This window comes from Pleurodeles waltl, chromosome 12, assembly GCF_031143425.1.
Source record: "Pleurodeles waltl isolate 20211129_DDA chromosome 12, aPleWal1.hap1.20221129, whole genome shotgun sequence".
NCBI classification, from domain to species: Eukaryota; Metazoa; Chordata; class Amphibia; order Caudata; family Salamandridae; genus Pleurodeles; species Pleurodeles waltl.
The window spans coordinates 687994956-688009992 of record NC_090451.1 but is presented as its reverse complement, the minus strand read 5'-3'; the positions used below and the strand labels follow the sequence as shown (position 1 = coordinate 688009992).

General features: G+C 41.8%; 1 protein-coding gene across 3 annotated transcripts in view; it reads left to right on the top strand.

Annotated features, from left to right (window-relative positions):
• Window positions 1–15037, top strand: part of TP53 (tumor protein p53) — a 58625-nt gene that overhangs the window by 42812 nt on the left and 776 nt on the right. For all 3 annotated transcript variants that reach the window (XM_069218743.1, XM_069218741.1, XM_069218742.1), the window contains exons 5-9: window positions 7596–7782; window positions 7927–8039; window positions 8345–8454; window positions 8567–8703; window positions 13693–13778. In XM_069218743.1, coding sequence (XP_069074844.1) covers window positions 7596–7782; window positions 7927–8039; window positions 8345–8454; window positions 8567–8703; window positions 13693–13778 — 633 coding nt within the window. The remainder of the gene's footprint in view (window positions 1–7595; window positions 7783–7926; window positions 8040–8344; window positions 8455–8566; window positions 8704–13692; window positions 13779–15037) is intronic.

The following is a 15037-nucleotide window of genomic DNA, read 5'->3' as shown; positions in this document are numbered from 1 at the left end:
TCCATTTTCCATCACAGTAATAACGTGTGTGTGTATATGTATGTATGTATGTGTGTGTAAATATACATATATATATATATATATATATATATATATATAGTGACATTTTGCCCTTGTGTTCAGTTAGAGTTGGTGTACATGAACTGGCGGAGAGAACGCACTACCTTTTCAGCCAAATGTCGCTAAAAGTGAAACTGCTTAATAAATTGTCTACTAACATGTAACCAAATTTGGGCAGTTTCTTAAATGATAAATTCCGTAATGCTGGAGACGGGTAGATTGCACGCGATAACTTGCATGACAGCAGTTTATTTCTGCCTGCAACACGGGCTGTTTCCTTTCTGTTGAAGTGCATTTTTATTCGGGGGGGGGGGGGGGGGTCCCTACCATGTGCCGGTAGTGTTTTTCTTTCTGCATTTATCCGGGGTTAAAAACGGGAAAATAGTGCAGGTGAAAGTGGGGCCATCAGACCCCAAATCAGATACAAAAAGAACGTGGGCCCAGTTCCTTCGGATGTGTTTTGCGGAAATCAGCCCTGAAAATTCAGCGGAAGACCTGGGCAGGGGGCAGATGTAAAGCAGGGTCTTGGGACTCAGTGCGGACACTCTGCAGGCCTGCCCCTGTGTAACAGCACCGCGCGCACCTCTCCGCCTCCACAGGTACCCTACTGCTTTAACTTGTTGTGGGAGCTTAGATCCAGAAGTACGCCTTCCTGTCTGTCTGCAGCCCGGAAAGGTTTCTTGATGTAGCCAGGCTGTACTCCACCCGTCCCTGTGAAAGGCAAATGGTGGAGTTCCCTTGAGTGAGGAGTTGAGACACTAGTCAAGTGGTTCTTTTTAAGTAGTTTGATTGCCATTAAGCTCAACCTTGTCATTTTCTTAGAGTAGGTATTCTTCGCTTTACATTGATTTAACATGAAATGTACTAAAAACATTGTAGTAAGTTATTCGCAGAAAAAAATATACCAAGAGCGTTTTCTTTGGTGGTGAGTATTAGAGAAATGGGCACTCTCGCACAGTTCCTGATTTGTACAATGTTTTATTCGTTATGCTTGGATTAAAATCCCAGCTTCTTTGCTTGACCAGATTGCGTGATTTTGGGCCAGTAACTTTACCGGTCTCCATTTTCAGTACCATCACATTCTTGAGCATTTTGAAGTCCTTCAGATGAGAGGCAGAACTAACACGGTTTATTAGACCACAATATCTTAACCATGTAATGCATTTATTCTAGTCTTTTAGTCATGTTTGGGCATTACATATTGACTTTGTTCCTTGTTTAATGGCTTCTCTACGAAGATATAGTGGGCTTCACAAATGTTTCGTTTTGAAAAACGAGTACCTTTTTTAATAAGTCATTCAGTGCATCAACATGATCTAATGCAGCGATTCCCAACCTGTGGTCCGGGGGAACCCAGGGAATCCAATAAGCCTCCTCTGGAGGGCTATGACTGTTTGATTTTTTTTTCTTTAACAGATTAATAGTGTTTATAAAGTGGCAAAATGTACGATTAAAAAAATTAAAACATAATATAAATATCAAGGTATTTAAAAATCGAGACTAAAAATCAAATCCGTATCCTCATAATAATTTATGGGGGCAGTGCAGATGCATCAAACAGAATATAGTATGGGCAGTATGTGACTTTAATTAAATTTAATAAAGCTCCAACCTTATTTATTTTTTTTGTTTGCAAATTAAATAAAATGTCATTTCAGCACAAGTTTCATGAATGCTTTTCTGTATTTTTGTATATTGTTTTAAGTTTCAAATCATCAACAATGTTTAGGCCAGGGTCCCTGTTTCCAGTAATGACTCACTGGGGATCCCCAGATTCAAATAAAGCTTTAATGGGGGGAGTCCCTGGGTTCCAGTGATAAACCTGGGGTCACACAAGTCAAAATGTCTGGAACTTCTGATGTAATGTACTCAGTGAGGGCTAGAGAACACAACAGTCCATGATTTTTTGCTACTAGCTGCAAATTGAAACAAGCGTGAGAAAGCCTGACTTACTTAAGGTCATTCATTTTGGAGGTGGGGAAATCTCTAACCCTAAAATGTGGGGAAAAACGAGATAACACTGCGCATTTTCAGCACAGTCCTCCAAAAAAGCTTATGTATGTCAATAAAAAAATTGTGTGCCCAGTACATAACACTCGAGGCACAAATCAAGATTGTTTATTATGTGTGCGCCTTGGATGCAGTGCGATCCACAGTGTGGATGTGGGTGCTGGCACTTTAACAATTCCTGTACCAAAATAAATTAGACCAGCGTTTCTCAAATAATCAAGGTGGGACCACCTTAGTAAGGGTGCTAAAAAGATATTCCAGTTTCTTCTCCGTATGTATTACATTAAGGTGAAATTTAAATACCTATACAGGTACGTGTGTGAAGTGGTGATGAAGATCCGAGGGCCGAGTGGCTGTAGAGGTTGCTATGGCTGTGCTCTGGGTGGTATTGGTCAGTTTTTAACCTTTAGTTACGGTTTGTAATAAATCATATAAAGGGCCACTGGAATTATGCGGCAGAGGAGGACCAAATTATGCAGCAAGGTTGACTAAATTATGAGGCGATACAACGGTCTGAGAAAAGAGGTCACTTTCATTAGTACGAATTTAACACCCATACACAGCAATAAGCAACTGAAAAATGGTTTGTCAAATGCCTTGGTGTGCGCAGGAACTTGAGTCGCCATATGTTTTGTAAATTGTGGTCCGTTTGTGCCAGAAACACTTAATTTTTTTTTTTTAAATCACCTGATAATGCAGCAGATGAAGGACAATGTGGAAAATCCATAATTATGCGACAATCACTGCGGCTGCAGAATCACATAATTCCAGTGCTCCTAATTATATTCCATGTATTAGATAGTTGGAAAAATGATAATCAAAATATACCTTTTAGCCAATTTCTTTTAGTAAATGCGATATACTGTTGCCTCCCAATCTTGATCCTGTACCACACGCAATGACATATCGGCTTGGGTTATGTCTCATTCGCACACACCACTCAGAAAAGTGTTGTCCCAGTCTTTGCATGGCCACGCACCCCAAAAAATTAAGTAAGGAAACATTGAATATGTGTGGATTTTTTTTTTCTTCGTGATTCTCAGGTGCTGTATGTCATGACTGCGAATTCCAGAAGCTGTGCAGACTGACAGATTCGAGTTAAAGAAGGCAAATGTTTCCTAATGAAGCTTAAGTGGCTACAGATATGCACATTTGTACTACTGTGCACTTATTTCCAAAGGAATTGGATATGGTTACTTTCAGCATTGAAAGCTAACCAGCATTCAAGAAGGAATACAACCATTTTTGTTTATGACAAAGTCTTAACAATAGTAGTTGCATATTAATTTTTTCACAAACCTCAAGGAAAATGTGGCTAAACAGATAACATTAGCAAACATTTACCATTGATAAATCCAGATGGAAATGTAAACTAATACCAAGAAGCCCATTTTTATGCTCAGTCATTCAGCCTGCCCGCCTTCCTCCAAATAAGCAGTTCTGCTATTAGCGTTTCCTTTTCTATTCTTCAAGTTTGGTTCCGCTTTTTTTCCCTGTCCATTAATTGAAAGTGCCATACTTTATAATTAGGGGCGAGCGCAAAGCGCTCCGTCCCCTATTCTAATCTCTCTTTGGGCTTCTAACCACACCCATGTCACGTCAGTCACTTTCATTGGTTCGTGGACTTGCCTTTTAAAATCTGCTTGCTTTCATTAGTGAAAGGCATGCATACGTCATGTCTTTTCTGGTGTTTAGCCCTCCTCGAGTGCACCAACCAACTACTGAAAACATACGAGACTCGATGTTTTCCATCTGTTGCTAGACTACTTTTTCTCTTTATTTCGCAGCACGATTTCGCTGGGCAGTAGTTGAGCGCTCTGCATGACATCGATCCTGTTCCATAGGTAATTGCACTTTTGCCGGTTTCACTGCGAGCAAACTTTTATTTGCCTTTGTGTATCTGCTTTGTGCTGATGGCGGCAGTTGGCTCGCTTATGTGAAACTTTTACTTTTCAGTTTATCTGGCAAGAAAAGTCTGGTTAGAAGTTTACAATGCTAATAACTCTAACTCAAGCAAACGCAAGACCTCGTTCCATTGCAAATGCTTGTTTTTATTTGTAGTCCGTTTACAATGCCCCTACCTGAAGCCAACTTAGAAATTATAGACTATATATTAAGTCTCGTTGTGTAAATAAACAAAAAATTGTTTGGTGGGAGGAGGTGGGGCTACATATTAGTAAATTGTATGTAAATTTTCTGGCAGTTTTGTATAGCTAGGTCCTTGTGTGCTTGTGTTTTTTTTTTTTGTTTTTTTTTATTTTTTATTATGTTATATAAAACAATTGCTGCTCGTCGGCAGGAAGTGGGCTCCCCACAGTGTTCTTTCCTGCTAATTGTTAACTTGTTACATTTCAAGTACTTGGTATCTTTCTTTGTGTTTTTGGGGGAAGATACTGGAGTAAAGTGTATTTTTTAAATTCATTTTTTATGTTTGACACAGGTGTCCTTCAACTTGGTTTTTGGTTAAAAACTTCAAGAGAATGTTGGTAAATATTGTGGAAGCTAAAGGAGCCTTTGTTTAATTTTCCTGAAATCTACTAATGTGTGTTCGATTGTGCTAAATCTGATAGGGAGGTCTAGTTTGTTGATATATATATATATTTTTATATTGCTAAAGGAGGGTGCTGTTTTTGGCTTCTTTTTCCTTACTGTGATACGTTGTTGTGATGTTGCTCTGATACGTTGCTATTTTTCACTGTGACTTTTCTAAGATGGAACTAGCAAGGAAGTGCCCGGGGTGGGGGGGGGGGGGGTTGTTTGTTTGTTTGATTGTTTTTTTTTTTTTTGTGCTAAATAATAATGATACTACAATCAACATTGTTACTAAACGGCACCTTTTTTGACAGCCTCAGCAGAGAGGCGGAAAGACTGACTAACCTTGGTATGTTTAGCTATTTCAAACGGTGTAGAAGTTAGCTTGAGTGGCCACCATTGCTATGAGCTCCCTGTTTAGTTTTCATTCTTTCGTTTCCATACTCTTAAACCTCTGGTCAATTGTCCAAAGGCAGTTCTTTTGTTTGTGCACTTATCCAAACCTCTGCAGGAAGCCAGAGTAGAGTACACAAGAGACTAAAATTGAACTCTGAGGTATTTTTTCTTTTCTTGAACAAGTGTAACATTTTTGGGAGGTCTACGGGTGGGGAGAGATTTGTGCTTCATATGTGCATGAATCTCACCCTTAGATTGCAGCAGGTCGTTTGCCATGTTGACAAACAAGTTTTCCATCGTTCCCTAAACTTTTACGTTTTATATCTGATAACATCCATCTTGAACTTATTTAGGGGCACTTCACTTGCCTGTTCTGAGACATTCTATTTCACTTCATGTAGGTCGCCCTAGGCTCTCTGCACACACAGCGTGTCCTAATGCTAATTCTCTCTTGGTTGTGATTCGTGTTTTCCAGTCGGTTCCTTTGAGAAGCCATTACTTTGCTTTCGTTACGAATCGTAATTGCAGTGTGTACTTTGTTTTGTAATGCGCTCTGCAGTTTCTTTATATTTTAGTGTTCACCGTACATACACTGTCTGCAACAGAGTTAAATGCTGATTCACTGTGAAAAGTGGCATTTTCTGTGAGCACCCTATCCCAATCATACAGTGTGCACTTTACAAATTAATCCATGCTGTTCTTGTTCTTCCCTGGGTGGTGCTGTTGCTATTACGGTGTCTGATGTGCAGTGCTTTAAATGGAAAAATAGAAGTGCAGGTACTCTCTAATAGAGTACCTGCTTGTTTCTGAGAAGTGCCGGTACTCTCTAATTAAAAGTATTACGTTTTTCTTGAGATATGCCGGTACTCTCCCTCTCAAAATAAAAAAGAGCCGGTACTCAGTACCGGAGAGTACCGGCCCATTTAAAGCACTGCTGATGTGTGAATCTATAGACAGAAGTAACGTCTTAAGCAAAATAGACCCTGTAGATTTCCTCTTTGAAAGCGCCACAAGTCTACAGAGGTGGCGTTGCTGCAGCTATGAATGAGCACAGTATTGCAGATGCGGCCTCCTGAACAGGGCCGTACACTCCAGATCAGGGCTGACCATGGAGTTCTTCGATGGCTGATTGGTTTCCACCCCTTTCCCTGCTAGGCTTGCATGCATAGACACAAACCTCTGCCAGTACTAACCTCGCCGCAGACAGCCTTCGGTTTTTAGAGTCCGAATTTCTTGCTAGGAGGCTTCCTCAGGCACTCGGGTCTACCTGTAAAGAACGTATTTGCGTAGTATCCACATAAGGTACGCAGGCAATGCGGAAGATCTGCAGTGATATTTATCAGTAAGGGTGGTGGTTGTGTAAGAATAAGGTGGGGGTTGGCGTTTTTCTGAGAGTGATGCTGTGTGGTAAGCCCTCGTGGAAGTGAAATGTTGGGGACTTAAAGCTCTTTGGGGCAACCACATGTGGGGTTTTCAAAACCTACCCTTCCAGTCATGGTGGGGATTTGCAAATGCGGAGTGATGTTAGGCTGCCATGCCAGTAGCTTGAGAACTTTACCTCATGTTCACTTAGTGTGTTGGTGTTTAATTCCCACATGAGAGGAGTAGTAATTTTAATGCCATCAGCCGGGTAAGGGAAAGTCGACTCGCACTGAAGGAGCAGGGGTTGAGTATTTGGATGCCTTCTTGTTGGCTGGTCGGTCGTTTTTTTTTTAGGGTTTCTGTTATGAGTTTTTAGCATTGTCCCCATGGGAGTAGAGTTTAATGTATGTAAAAATTCTATGGGATTTGTTTACCCCATGAAACTGGTTTGGTGGCTTTATCTTCCTGGTTGAGCAGAGCCCACTCTTGTAAGCCTCCATATGCTGTTAGGTTGGTTGTGGTAAAGCATTGGGAGTTTGGGGGGGGGGTGGGGCACATGGACAGCTTAAGAGGCTGGCGTCGTGCTCAGTGAGAGGGCTTGAGAGAAACTCTGGGTATGAAATACTTGTGGTTTTGGCGAGTTGTGCAGATCATTTGAAGAGGTTGATGCACTATGAAACACTTTGGGAGGAACATTGGGCCCATCTTGCAAGGTTCTTGACCTGCTCTGCGGGACTTTATATTTGATCACCTTCGATCTATCAGATTTTAGTGGCACCAACCTACGCAGTCAGAACCTTTCAGTGTATGCTGTACCTCTGAGAAATACTGTGCCACTTATCGTTGGTTATCTCTCAGGCTCTACTTTTTAACAAAGCATTAACATTCTAAATATGTACCAACACAGGCACAATATGTAGTTAACTGGTTGTTTAGACACCTGCTATAGTCAGCTACTTACAAAACACACATTTGCCAGGCAAATTGCTACAGTACTTGGGTGTCGCCCACCACTGTCTGTTTGAATGAGTGAATAACTTGGGCCTATTGGCCCTACACCTCCAGAAAACCGCATATGATTCCCGTGTGAGATGGAAATGTGCCCTATACTTGCATTAATTACCAATAACAAGCAGCTGGTAAGTGCCCTTGAACAAGAATGTTTTTTTCGACAGACCAATCGAGATTTCTTGTATTGACTAATTTAGGAAACAACGTTTCTCTTTCTCCTCTAGTACTCACCAGACTTGAACAAACTCTTCTGCCAGCTTGCTAAGACCTGCCCAGTTCAGATGACTGTCTCCAACCCTCCTCCCCCAGGCGCCATTGTTCGGGCCACTGCTGTGTACAAGAAGTCCCAGCACATAGCCGAAGTGGTGAAACGCTGCCCTCATCATGAACGAAGCGGCGATCCTAATGATGGTAAGTTAATTGATGAAGACGGCCACCCATGCCCTTCCCTGACTCCATCTTTTACTGTACACCCCTACGCTCCCTTCCTCCTGAATCCACCACCTGGTCCACTTGATACGTCCAATGCCCTGAGCTGCATTTTTGTGTCCCCAGGTCATGCTCCCCCCAGTCACCTGATCCGTGTGGAAGGGAATTTCCAGGCAGAGTATATGGAGAATGTGACAACCCGTCGCCATAGCGTGGTGGTGCCATACGAGACTCCGCAGGTAAGTGATATTTCCAAATGCACTGGCTAAAATGGTGAAATATTTTGTGCCGCGGTTTGTGATCTGCCTTGGTTATATGGTGTTACCAGAATGGGTCCTCTAATATACTTTCTGTATTTAGTGTGATATTTTCCACAAGATTTCCTGGCTTCATGTTCTGCAAGGTGGTACTTTTGCATAAGTTTGCAACTGTGTTTTTCGGAACTGCACATGGAATACAACCACTGCGCTTATTGACATTACTACTCACCTGTTTCATTCTTGGCGTGCAAGGTATGTTGATTTGTGCCTGCTCTTACCTCCAGGTCGGGTCCGGCTGTACCACAGTGCTGTACAACTACATGTGCAATAGCTCTTGCATGGGAGGCATGAACCGCCGACCGATCCTGACCATCATTACACTGGAGTCTAATGAGTAAGTGTGCCTTGTCGTTGCAGGAGAGTGTGATTTTAACTGAAGAGTGCAGCCTAGATTTTTACCTTTCATGGGGGAGATCTGTGCTCACACCCTTCTTCTTTCTTCACAGCGGTCAGCTATTGGGACGCCGCTGCTTTGAGGTGCGGGTGTGTGCTTGCCCAGGCCGAGACCGCAAGACAGAGGAAGAGAACTTTCACAATAAGAAAAAGCCATCGAAGAATTCAGTCAACAGTGGGACCAAGCGCAGTATGTGAAGGGCTTTGGGGGTTCAAAGAAGCATTCTTGTAGACATGCAAAGTTTCCTCCACTGGGAGGTCAAGGTATCTAGACGGAGACCATATGTGCAAGGACTGAGGGATGAGTGAAGATTGCGAGGTTTCCTGTTCCGACACAGCAAATGCTCCATGGAAAGTGTTGACAATTATTTTATCTTGGCTCTTAACGTTTTGGTCTATATACAGATCTATTTATTTTTCTTTCCGGCCCTCTCCTTTCTAAATGTTTCCTATCAGTCTCCTAGCTTTTGTTCTTTCTGCTCTCATCTCTTCTTATTTTCGTCTTTGTCTTACCCTTTCTCCCTTGCTCTCCTTTTGTTTTAATGTCCATTTGTCTATTTACTCCTGTCCCTCTCTCATCCTGTCTTCCTTCCTCTTCCTCTCTTCGTTTTTTATTTATTCTCTTCCATTATTCCTTTTTCCACTTCCCCAGGTCTGACCTTCTGCTCTCTCTCTCAGCATGATTTTCCCCTTTTCAGTTGTTCGACTTTTGAGGTAATTATAGGATCAGAATGGCGATTCTTTACAGAACAGGTGACCCATCCCCAGAAATCCAGAAGCCTGGTTGCAGATAAACCCCCATAGGACATTTGTATACAAGCACAAGAAGGAAAAAGGTACAGAATGCCTTCTGGGTGCTAATTTGTTTCGTAGGACCAGTCTCTTTTAAGGTCTTCTCTTGTTTATCTTCACTAGACTGTATTAGCAAAGTTGGATCAGGACCTTCAGGCTTTATATTGCTGAACTCTAGTAGCTGGCAAGTCGTGGAACAAGCAATTCAGGAGTAGCAAGGGCTGCATGGAGTATCGAGGCATACTGGAAAGCAAGCAGTGGAGACAGGAGTATAGAGAGCACCAAACCGGAGGAAAGACCCAACAGGAAGAGGTAGGTCACAAAGGAGCCATAATAGCTTTGGATACCCCCTAATGTTGGTGGCCTCAAAAACCATGATGGTATGGGTAACTGTCTATGATAAATTTGACAGATTGACAACCTGACCATAATAGCCATCTTGCCAGGACTGGACGTGCCACCTCGACAAACCAAGTACTACCCAGGCAAGAAGGAAACAAGCCTGAGGGCCCCTGTTTTGAGTCAGCAACTATTTTGAAGGAAAAACATCAGGAACCAGGCCATTATACAGATTAGATGTAGAGAAGTCCTTGAGGCCGGACTTAGTAGGGACAGAAATTGAGATCCACACCAGATTTTCAGGACAACCACTGACTGAATAAAAAATTTCCGTTCAGCTCAGGTATATGTTGATTGTTTTTTTTTTTTTTTTTGGTGTGTGCGCTCTCCAAACTGGCATTGATCTAGCCTTTCTTGGCGTGAGTTGGACACGCTGTGACAGATATTCTTAAAGATTGATGCTACTCATGAGCAGTTTCCAGGTTGGATTGAGACACAACTTGACTCCGCCTCCTCTGCTCTTATCACAGTCATGGTTGTTGCTGAAGAGGCAGTCTTGTTATCTTTGCTTTCAGTTTACCCATGGTACATCCCAAGTTACTAAGTATGGCAAAAATAGGGGCTGGTTTGATTCCTCAACCCTGGTGTCCCTGTCCTGCCTGATCATGTTCTCCCAGATTCTAGAAAAAGACCAAGGCCTTCTTAAGAGTATAGTGGTCCTGGGACCGCTGTACCTGCGGTGGTGGTCCGATCACCGCTTCCTCGGCGGTCTGATTGCCAGGTTTTGAAGCTGACGGTCAGATCACCACAAGATCACTGCAGCCACCGGGATCTTGGATCCTGCGGCAGTCGGGTAAGGAGTGTTCTATCGCGATGCCGGCACCGCATGCTGATCACCACCTCCCTTTCTGCCAAGCTTTTCGTGGCGCGGAAAGACTGGGAAGGGGCCCCAAATGGAGCCCCTGGGTGATTGAGCCCATTTGGACAGTGTGGCTGAGGGCACATGTTGTGTTCCCCCTAAGCCTGCATTGTTGGTGCACGCTGCATGACACACAGTGCGCCCAAGGTACATGTGGTGCTGCACTATGGCAAAATGACCTTGAGGCTCACTTTCTGAGCCAAAGAATGCCACCGCAGTACCACTGTCACAGATACCCCGCTAGTCTAGCGGTGTTGTCAATATACGGCGGTCAGGATGGCAGCAGCTTGGAGCCTTTCCCCGGACTTCCACAACGGGTTCTGGCGGTCGGACCACCAGAGTAATAATCCGGGCCTACATCTTCCTCTTACAGAAGCCCTGCAATGCACTGGGACTGGCGAGTTGGCTGCACAGTAAGAGATCCCAGGGGCCACACACACACACCACTGGGTTCTGTGATGCGTCCCCAAGACTCTCCTCCACGCGTATCACATTGGGTGATCACAGGTTGAGGGATAGTTGGCCGTGGCCAGATTCTGGTTGAGACTGAATGAAGATAAAATGCGGTCTCTCTAATTATTGGTCTCCATCAGCAGGTCCCTAAGGTGCAGTGTGTGGACCTGAGCCCCTCAACAGCCTCCACACAGTGCATTCAGAGGGCAAGGCTTCAGAGAGAGAGGTTGACTTCTTTGCTTAGCCGCCTACAACTAATTTGATTTTAAAGCAGGAATTAAACGTGTCCGGATGGCACTATAGGGGCTGAAAAGAAGGTTGTTGAGGAAGGGTATTCATGGGTAGCAGCCCCTAAACAATCTTGCGTCTAGTTCTGCCTGAAGTGACTGTACTGATGCCTCTTGCTTTCTCGTGCCACCACCATGCCATTTCTTCATGTGCGCCATGTGGCGGCACACTCCTTGTGCTACCTTAACTTGTGGTTCAACCGTGGGTCTTAGTTTATTTGGAGAAGTGGCCCAAGCAAATTACGCATCGGTTTATATAGTCTAAAACCGCTTCAGTTTCTGAAAGTCATTGTTTTATTTATTTACAGCGATCAAGGGATACCAAAGCTGTGCTGTAAATTGCGTTCTTCTTATGGGGACTTTTTCTTGTTGCTAAAGTGACTGCAACGTTTGTTCATTCATCCAATGGTATTTTGAATTCTTTTCTAATTTGTAAAAGGAGTGGGCACTTGCGTGCATTCTGGAAAAATAGTGGTGTTCTGATCACTTTCATATTAGTAATTATTATAGGCTTCCTCATTCTAAAGTGATTTGTTCACAACATTCTTTTGACACCATGGAGGTTTGTCTGGAATCCATGTTATGTTTATTTTGCACACAGTATTTCCAATTTATGCAGATGAGCGTTTGCAGTGTGCTGTTTGCTCCTGCTTAGTTATGCTAAATGAGCACAAGTGATGCCGTTTTGTACCTGAAACCAGAAGGCTTGAGAAAGCAGCCACTCTAATACTGGGAGTTTCTTTACTATAGATCGAAAAACTAGAATTTGCCACTAACTAGTGCAAATAATTATTCAGGATTAGGGGACCAATCGTATTATGTATATTGAAACCTTTTCAGTGGCTTCTTCCTCTACCCATAATGCAGATCAGGGGGTCGTTAAATTTTGAATTGGCTGCAGTTTCTTTCTGTACCTTGGCAACGTTACTATTGAAATTATGACTAATGGAATGATAATTGGATGAGAAGTCATTACAAATCTTGAAAAATGTATGTAAAGATTGGCTTATTTAGACTGGTTGGTCAGCTTTGAGTGGATTGAAGAGTGAACTGATGATAGAGTATAAATTGGTTAATGTTTTTGGCTTCACTACTTTGTGCTAGTGGTAAAAATATTTTGGATTGCGTGAAACACTTGTCGTGCGTTAACTGTGGTTACAAAAAAATGACATATGTACACCTATTTTTTTGTGGTCACTGAAGTTTTGGCAACCTCAATGGGCTAGGGTAAGAAAACTATTTGGTGACATTAACCACTCTATACATAGCACATTGAGTATGCTTAATTCATAGAGATGGAAGTTATACCAGGCCTCAAAATCATAAAAATGTCACTAGACCTGCAGGTCGAGTAGATTTAATAACCTACTCGACCAAACTGTAATGTACTTGACCTGGAAACGGGTCTCAAATTGTGTGATCCTAGGCAAATATTGTATTTTACAGTCGCCTTTTTCTTCATTCTCACATATGATTAATGCATGACTTTCCTCTTTTCTAATAGCTTTGCTATCAGGGTAGCAGAGTTTCTCAGTTTGTTTAAACAATCACTTTTAATAAATATATTACTAAATCTTGATGTGGCAGCGCACTGTCATTTACAGACAGAAAATTTCCAAGAAATGTCCATAAACCTTCCCACTAACTTGCAGCTTTACTGATTAAACTATATCGTGTATTAACAATAGTCTGTGAAAATTGGGTTTCAGAAAGCATTTATCAATTGCACATCACCAAGTAAAGTGTTCTGACCTTTTTCATTTTTCACCCTATTAAAATATTTTTTTTCATCACACAGAAGTACAAAAACTGGTCTTTCACAGATACTGAAATAGATTTTGAAATGTTTGTAAAGTTGACTTAATTATATAAATGTGCATTAGGAAAAAACCGATACCAACAGCCTTTCATTTCACATAGGTCAGACAGGTCACCTTACAAAATCCTGGAACTCTGCAGCCACAAGGAAAAGTATTTACCTTGCAAGAAGACAAATTGACTTTTAATCCATGTCTCTGAACATTGCGCGAATGTGATGAATAGGATTTAAAGGCATCTTAATTGGTAATTTAGTTTCTGACTGAACAGAACACCTGTTCTTTGTTCACTCGCCAGAGGGGGCGAGTAGGATCTAAAAATAGCTCAACCTCATGAAATAAAACTCGTTATAGCGAGTGGTTGAGTAGATCTTTTGAGCCTTGGTTATAGTGTAGTAAACCATGGGCTTGTGAAAGCTTGACTGAGATTCTTTAACTCTTAAGACCCCTTCCCTGATTTATGTGCTCTAATTTATCCCAGTATCATCACCCCTTTCCTCCCACAGTTAGTATTTAGCCTTAACAAGCTATCTGTTTAGGCCTGTACTAATTTGGCTTAATTTGCTCAACAGCCATCAAGGATACAACTTTGACTGAAGCTGATGCAGAACATCCCAAGAAGAAAGCTACTGAGGAGGAGGAAATCTACACTTTACAGGTTCGGGTCTTGGAGGCGTTTTAATCTGAGTTTTTGAGCGGTCTGAGGGAGACGCCTTTAGTTAGTAAACATATCTGCTGCCTCTATCAGGAGATTATTTGTGGTAATTGACTCCTGCATACATTGAGATCCTGCATATACAACACCTGTGGGATGTGGAGTGTTAAAGTGGGCAGCGGAGTGCCTGAGAACACAGACTGATCAGGTGAGGGTGTAGCTGGGCAGGTAAACTGAAGGGCTGAGAAGTTGTTAAGAATAAACTCACTTCTGAATGCTATTGCATTTACAGTTTTGAGTCTTCATTTGTGTACATGTTATTAAAAGTAATCTATTCATTTTAATGTTATTTAACTTTGTAAATCAGTTACAGACTCCCAGGGAGACTCGGACCACTTGTTAAGAAACAGTGCTGTGGACTTTAGTATGGGCTGACCAAAAGCCTATAGGTGCTGCAAATGTATCTATATCTGGTATATTGATTTGATTTATTTTTCCTTCTTTAGAAAAAGAAGGCACAACAAGGTGCCTTGCTTTAAATAATAGTTAAGACCATGTACATGCTGATATCCAGGCACTGCGGCTTTGAAATAATAAAGTTGGGAACTAAATGGATGCTTGCCTCCTTGCCTGTAAACAAGATTTGGGAAAATGCTTGACTTCTTGGGTTTTGTTACAGGTGTCCAACTTAGTTCATTTATTTAGAGTTCATGTAAGCTTCAGAAATTGTTCTTGTGTAGTTAAGCTTGAAAGTTTAACCCTTAAATAATTGATTACGTTATTAAATAGTGACTTTAAAGCTAGAGATTTGCTGCTGCAAGCTCCCGCTGCTAGACATTTCAGATGTTATTTTTAGTGTTTTTTTTGTAGTCACTGATCATGCTGTCTCCTTAGTTCATCAGTTAGACAGTCGAGTCCGATTCCTTCTCTATATATTTACTCGGCTGTCTTAACATGGTCTTAATTTGGTTTAAGTAAGGACTAGCTGATAAGCAGCTTTGATCAAAATAAATTCTTCCAGATTAAGAGGCCTTGGTTGGAATAAGTGTTTTGTAGTTTTGGTGCTATTGGTTTGAATGATCTCATTGGAATTGGTGATTTTGGTTGGTTGGAGTAAATAATCTCCTTGGAATTAATGGTTTTGGTTGGAGTGATGGATCGCTTTAGAATTATATGTTTAGTATTCTAAATACAGAATTTGTGTGTTTTTTTTTTATTTTTATTTATTTTACAATATCTAGTCTTCTTGAATTGAATTAGCA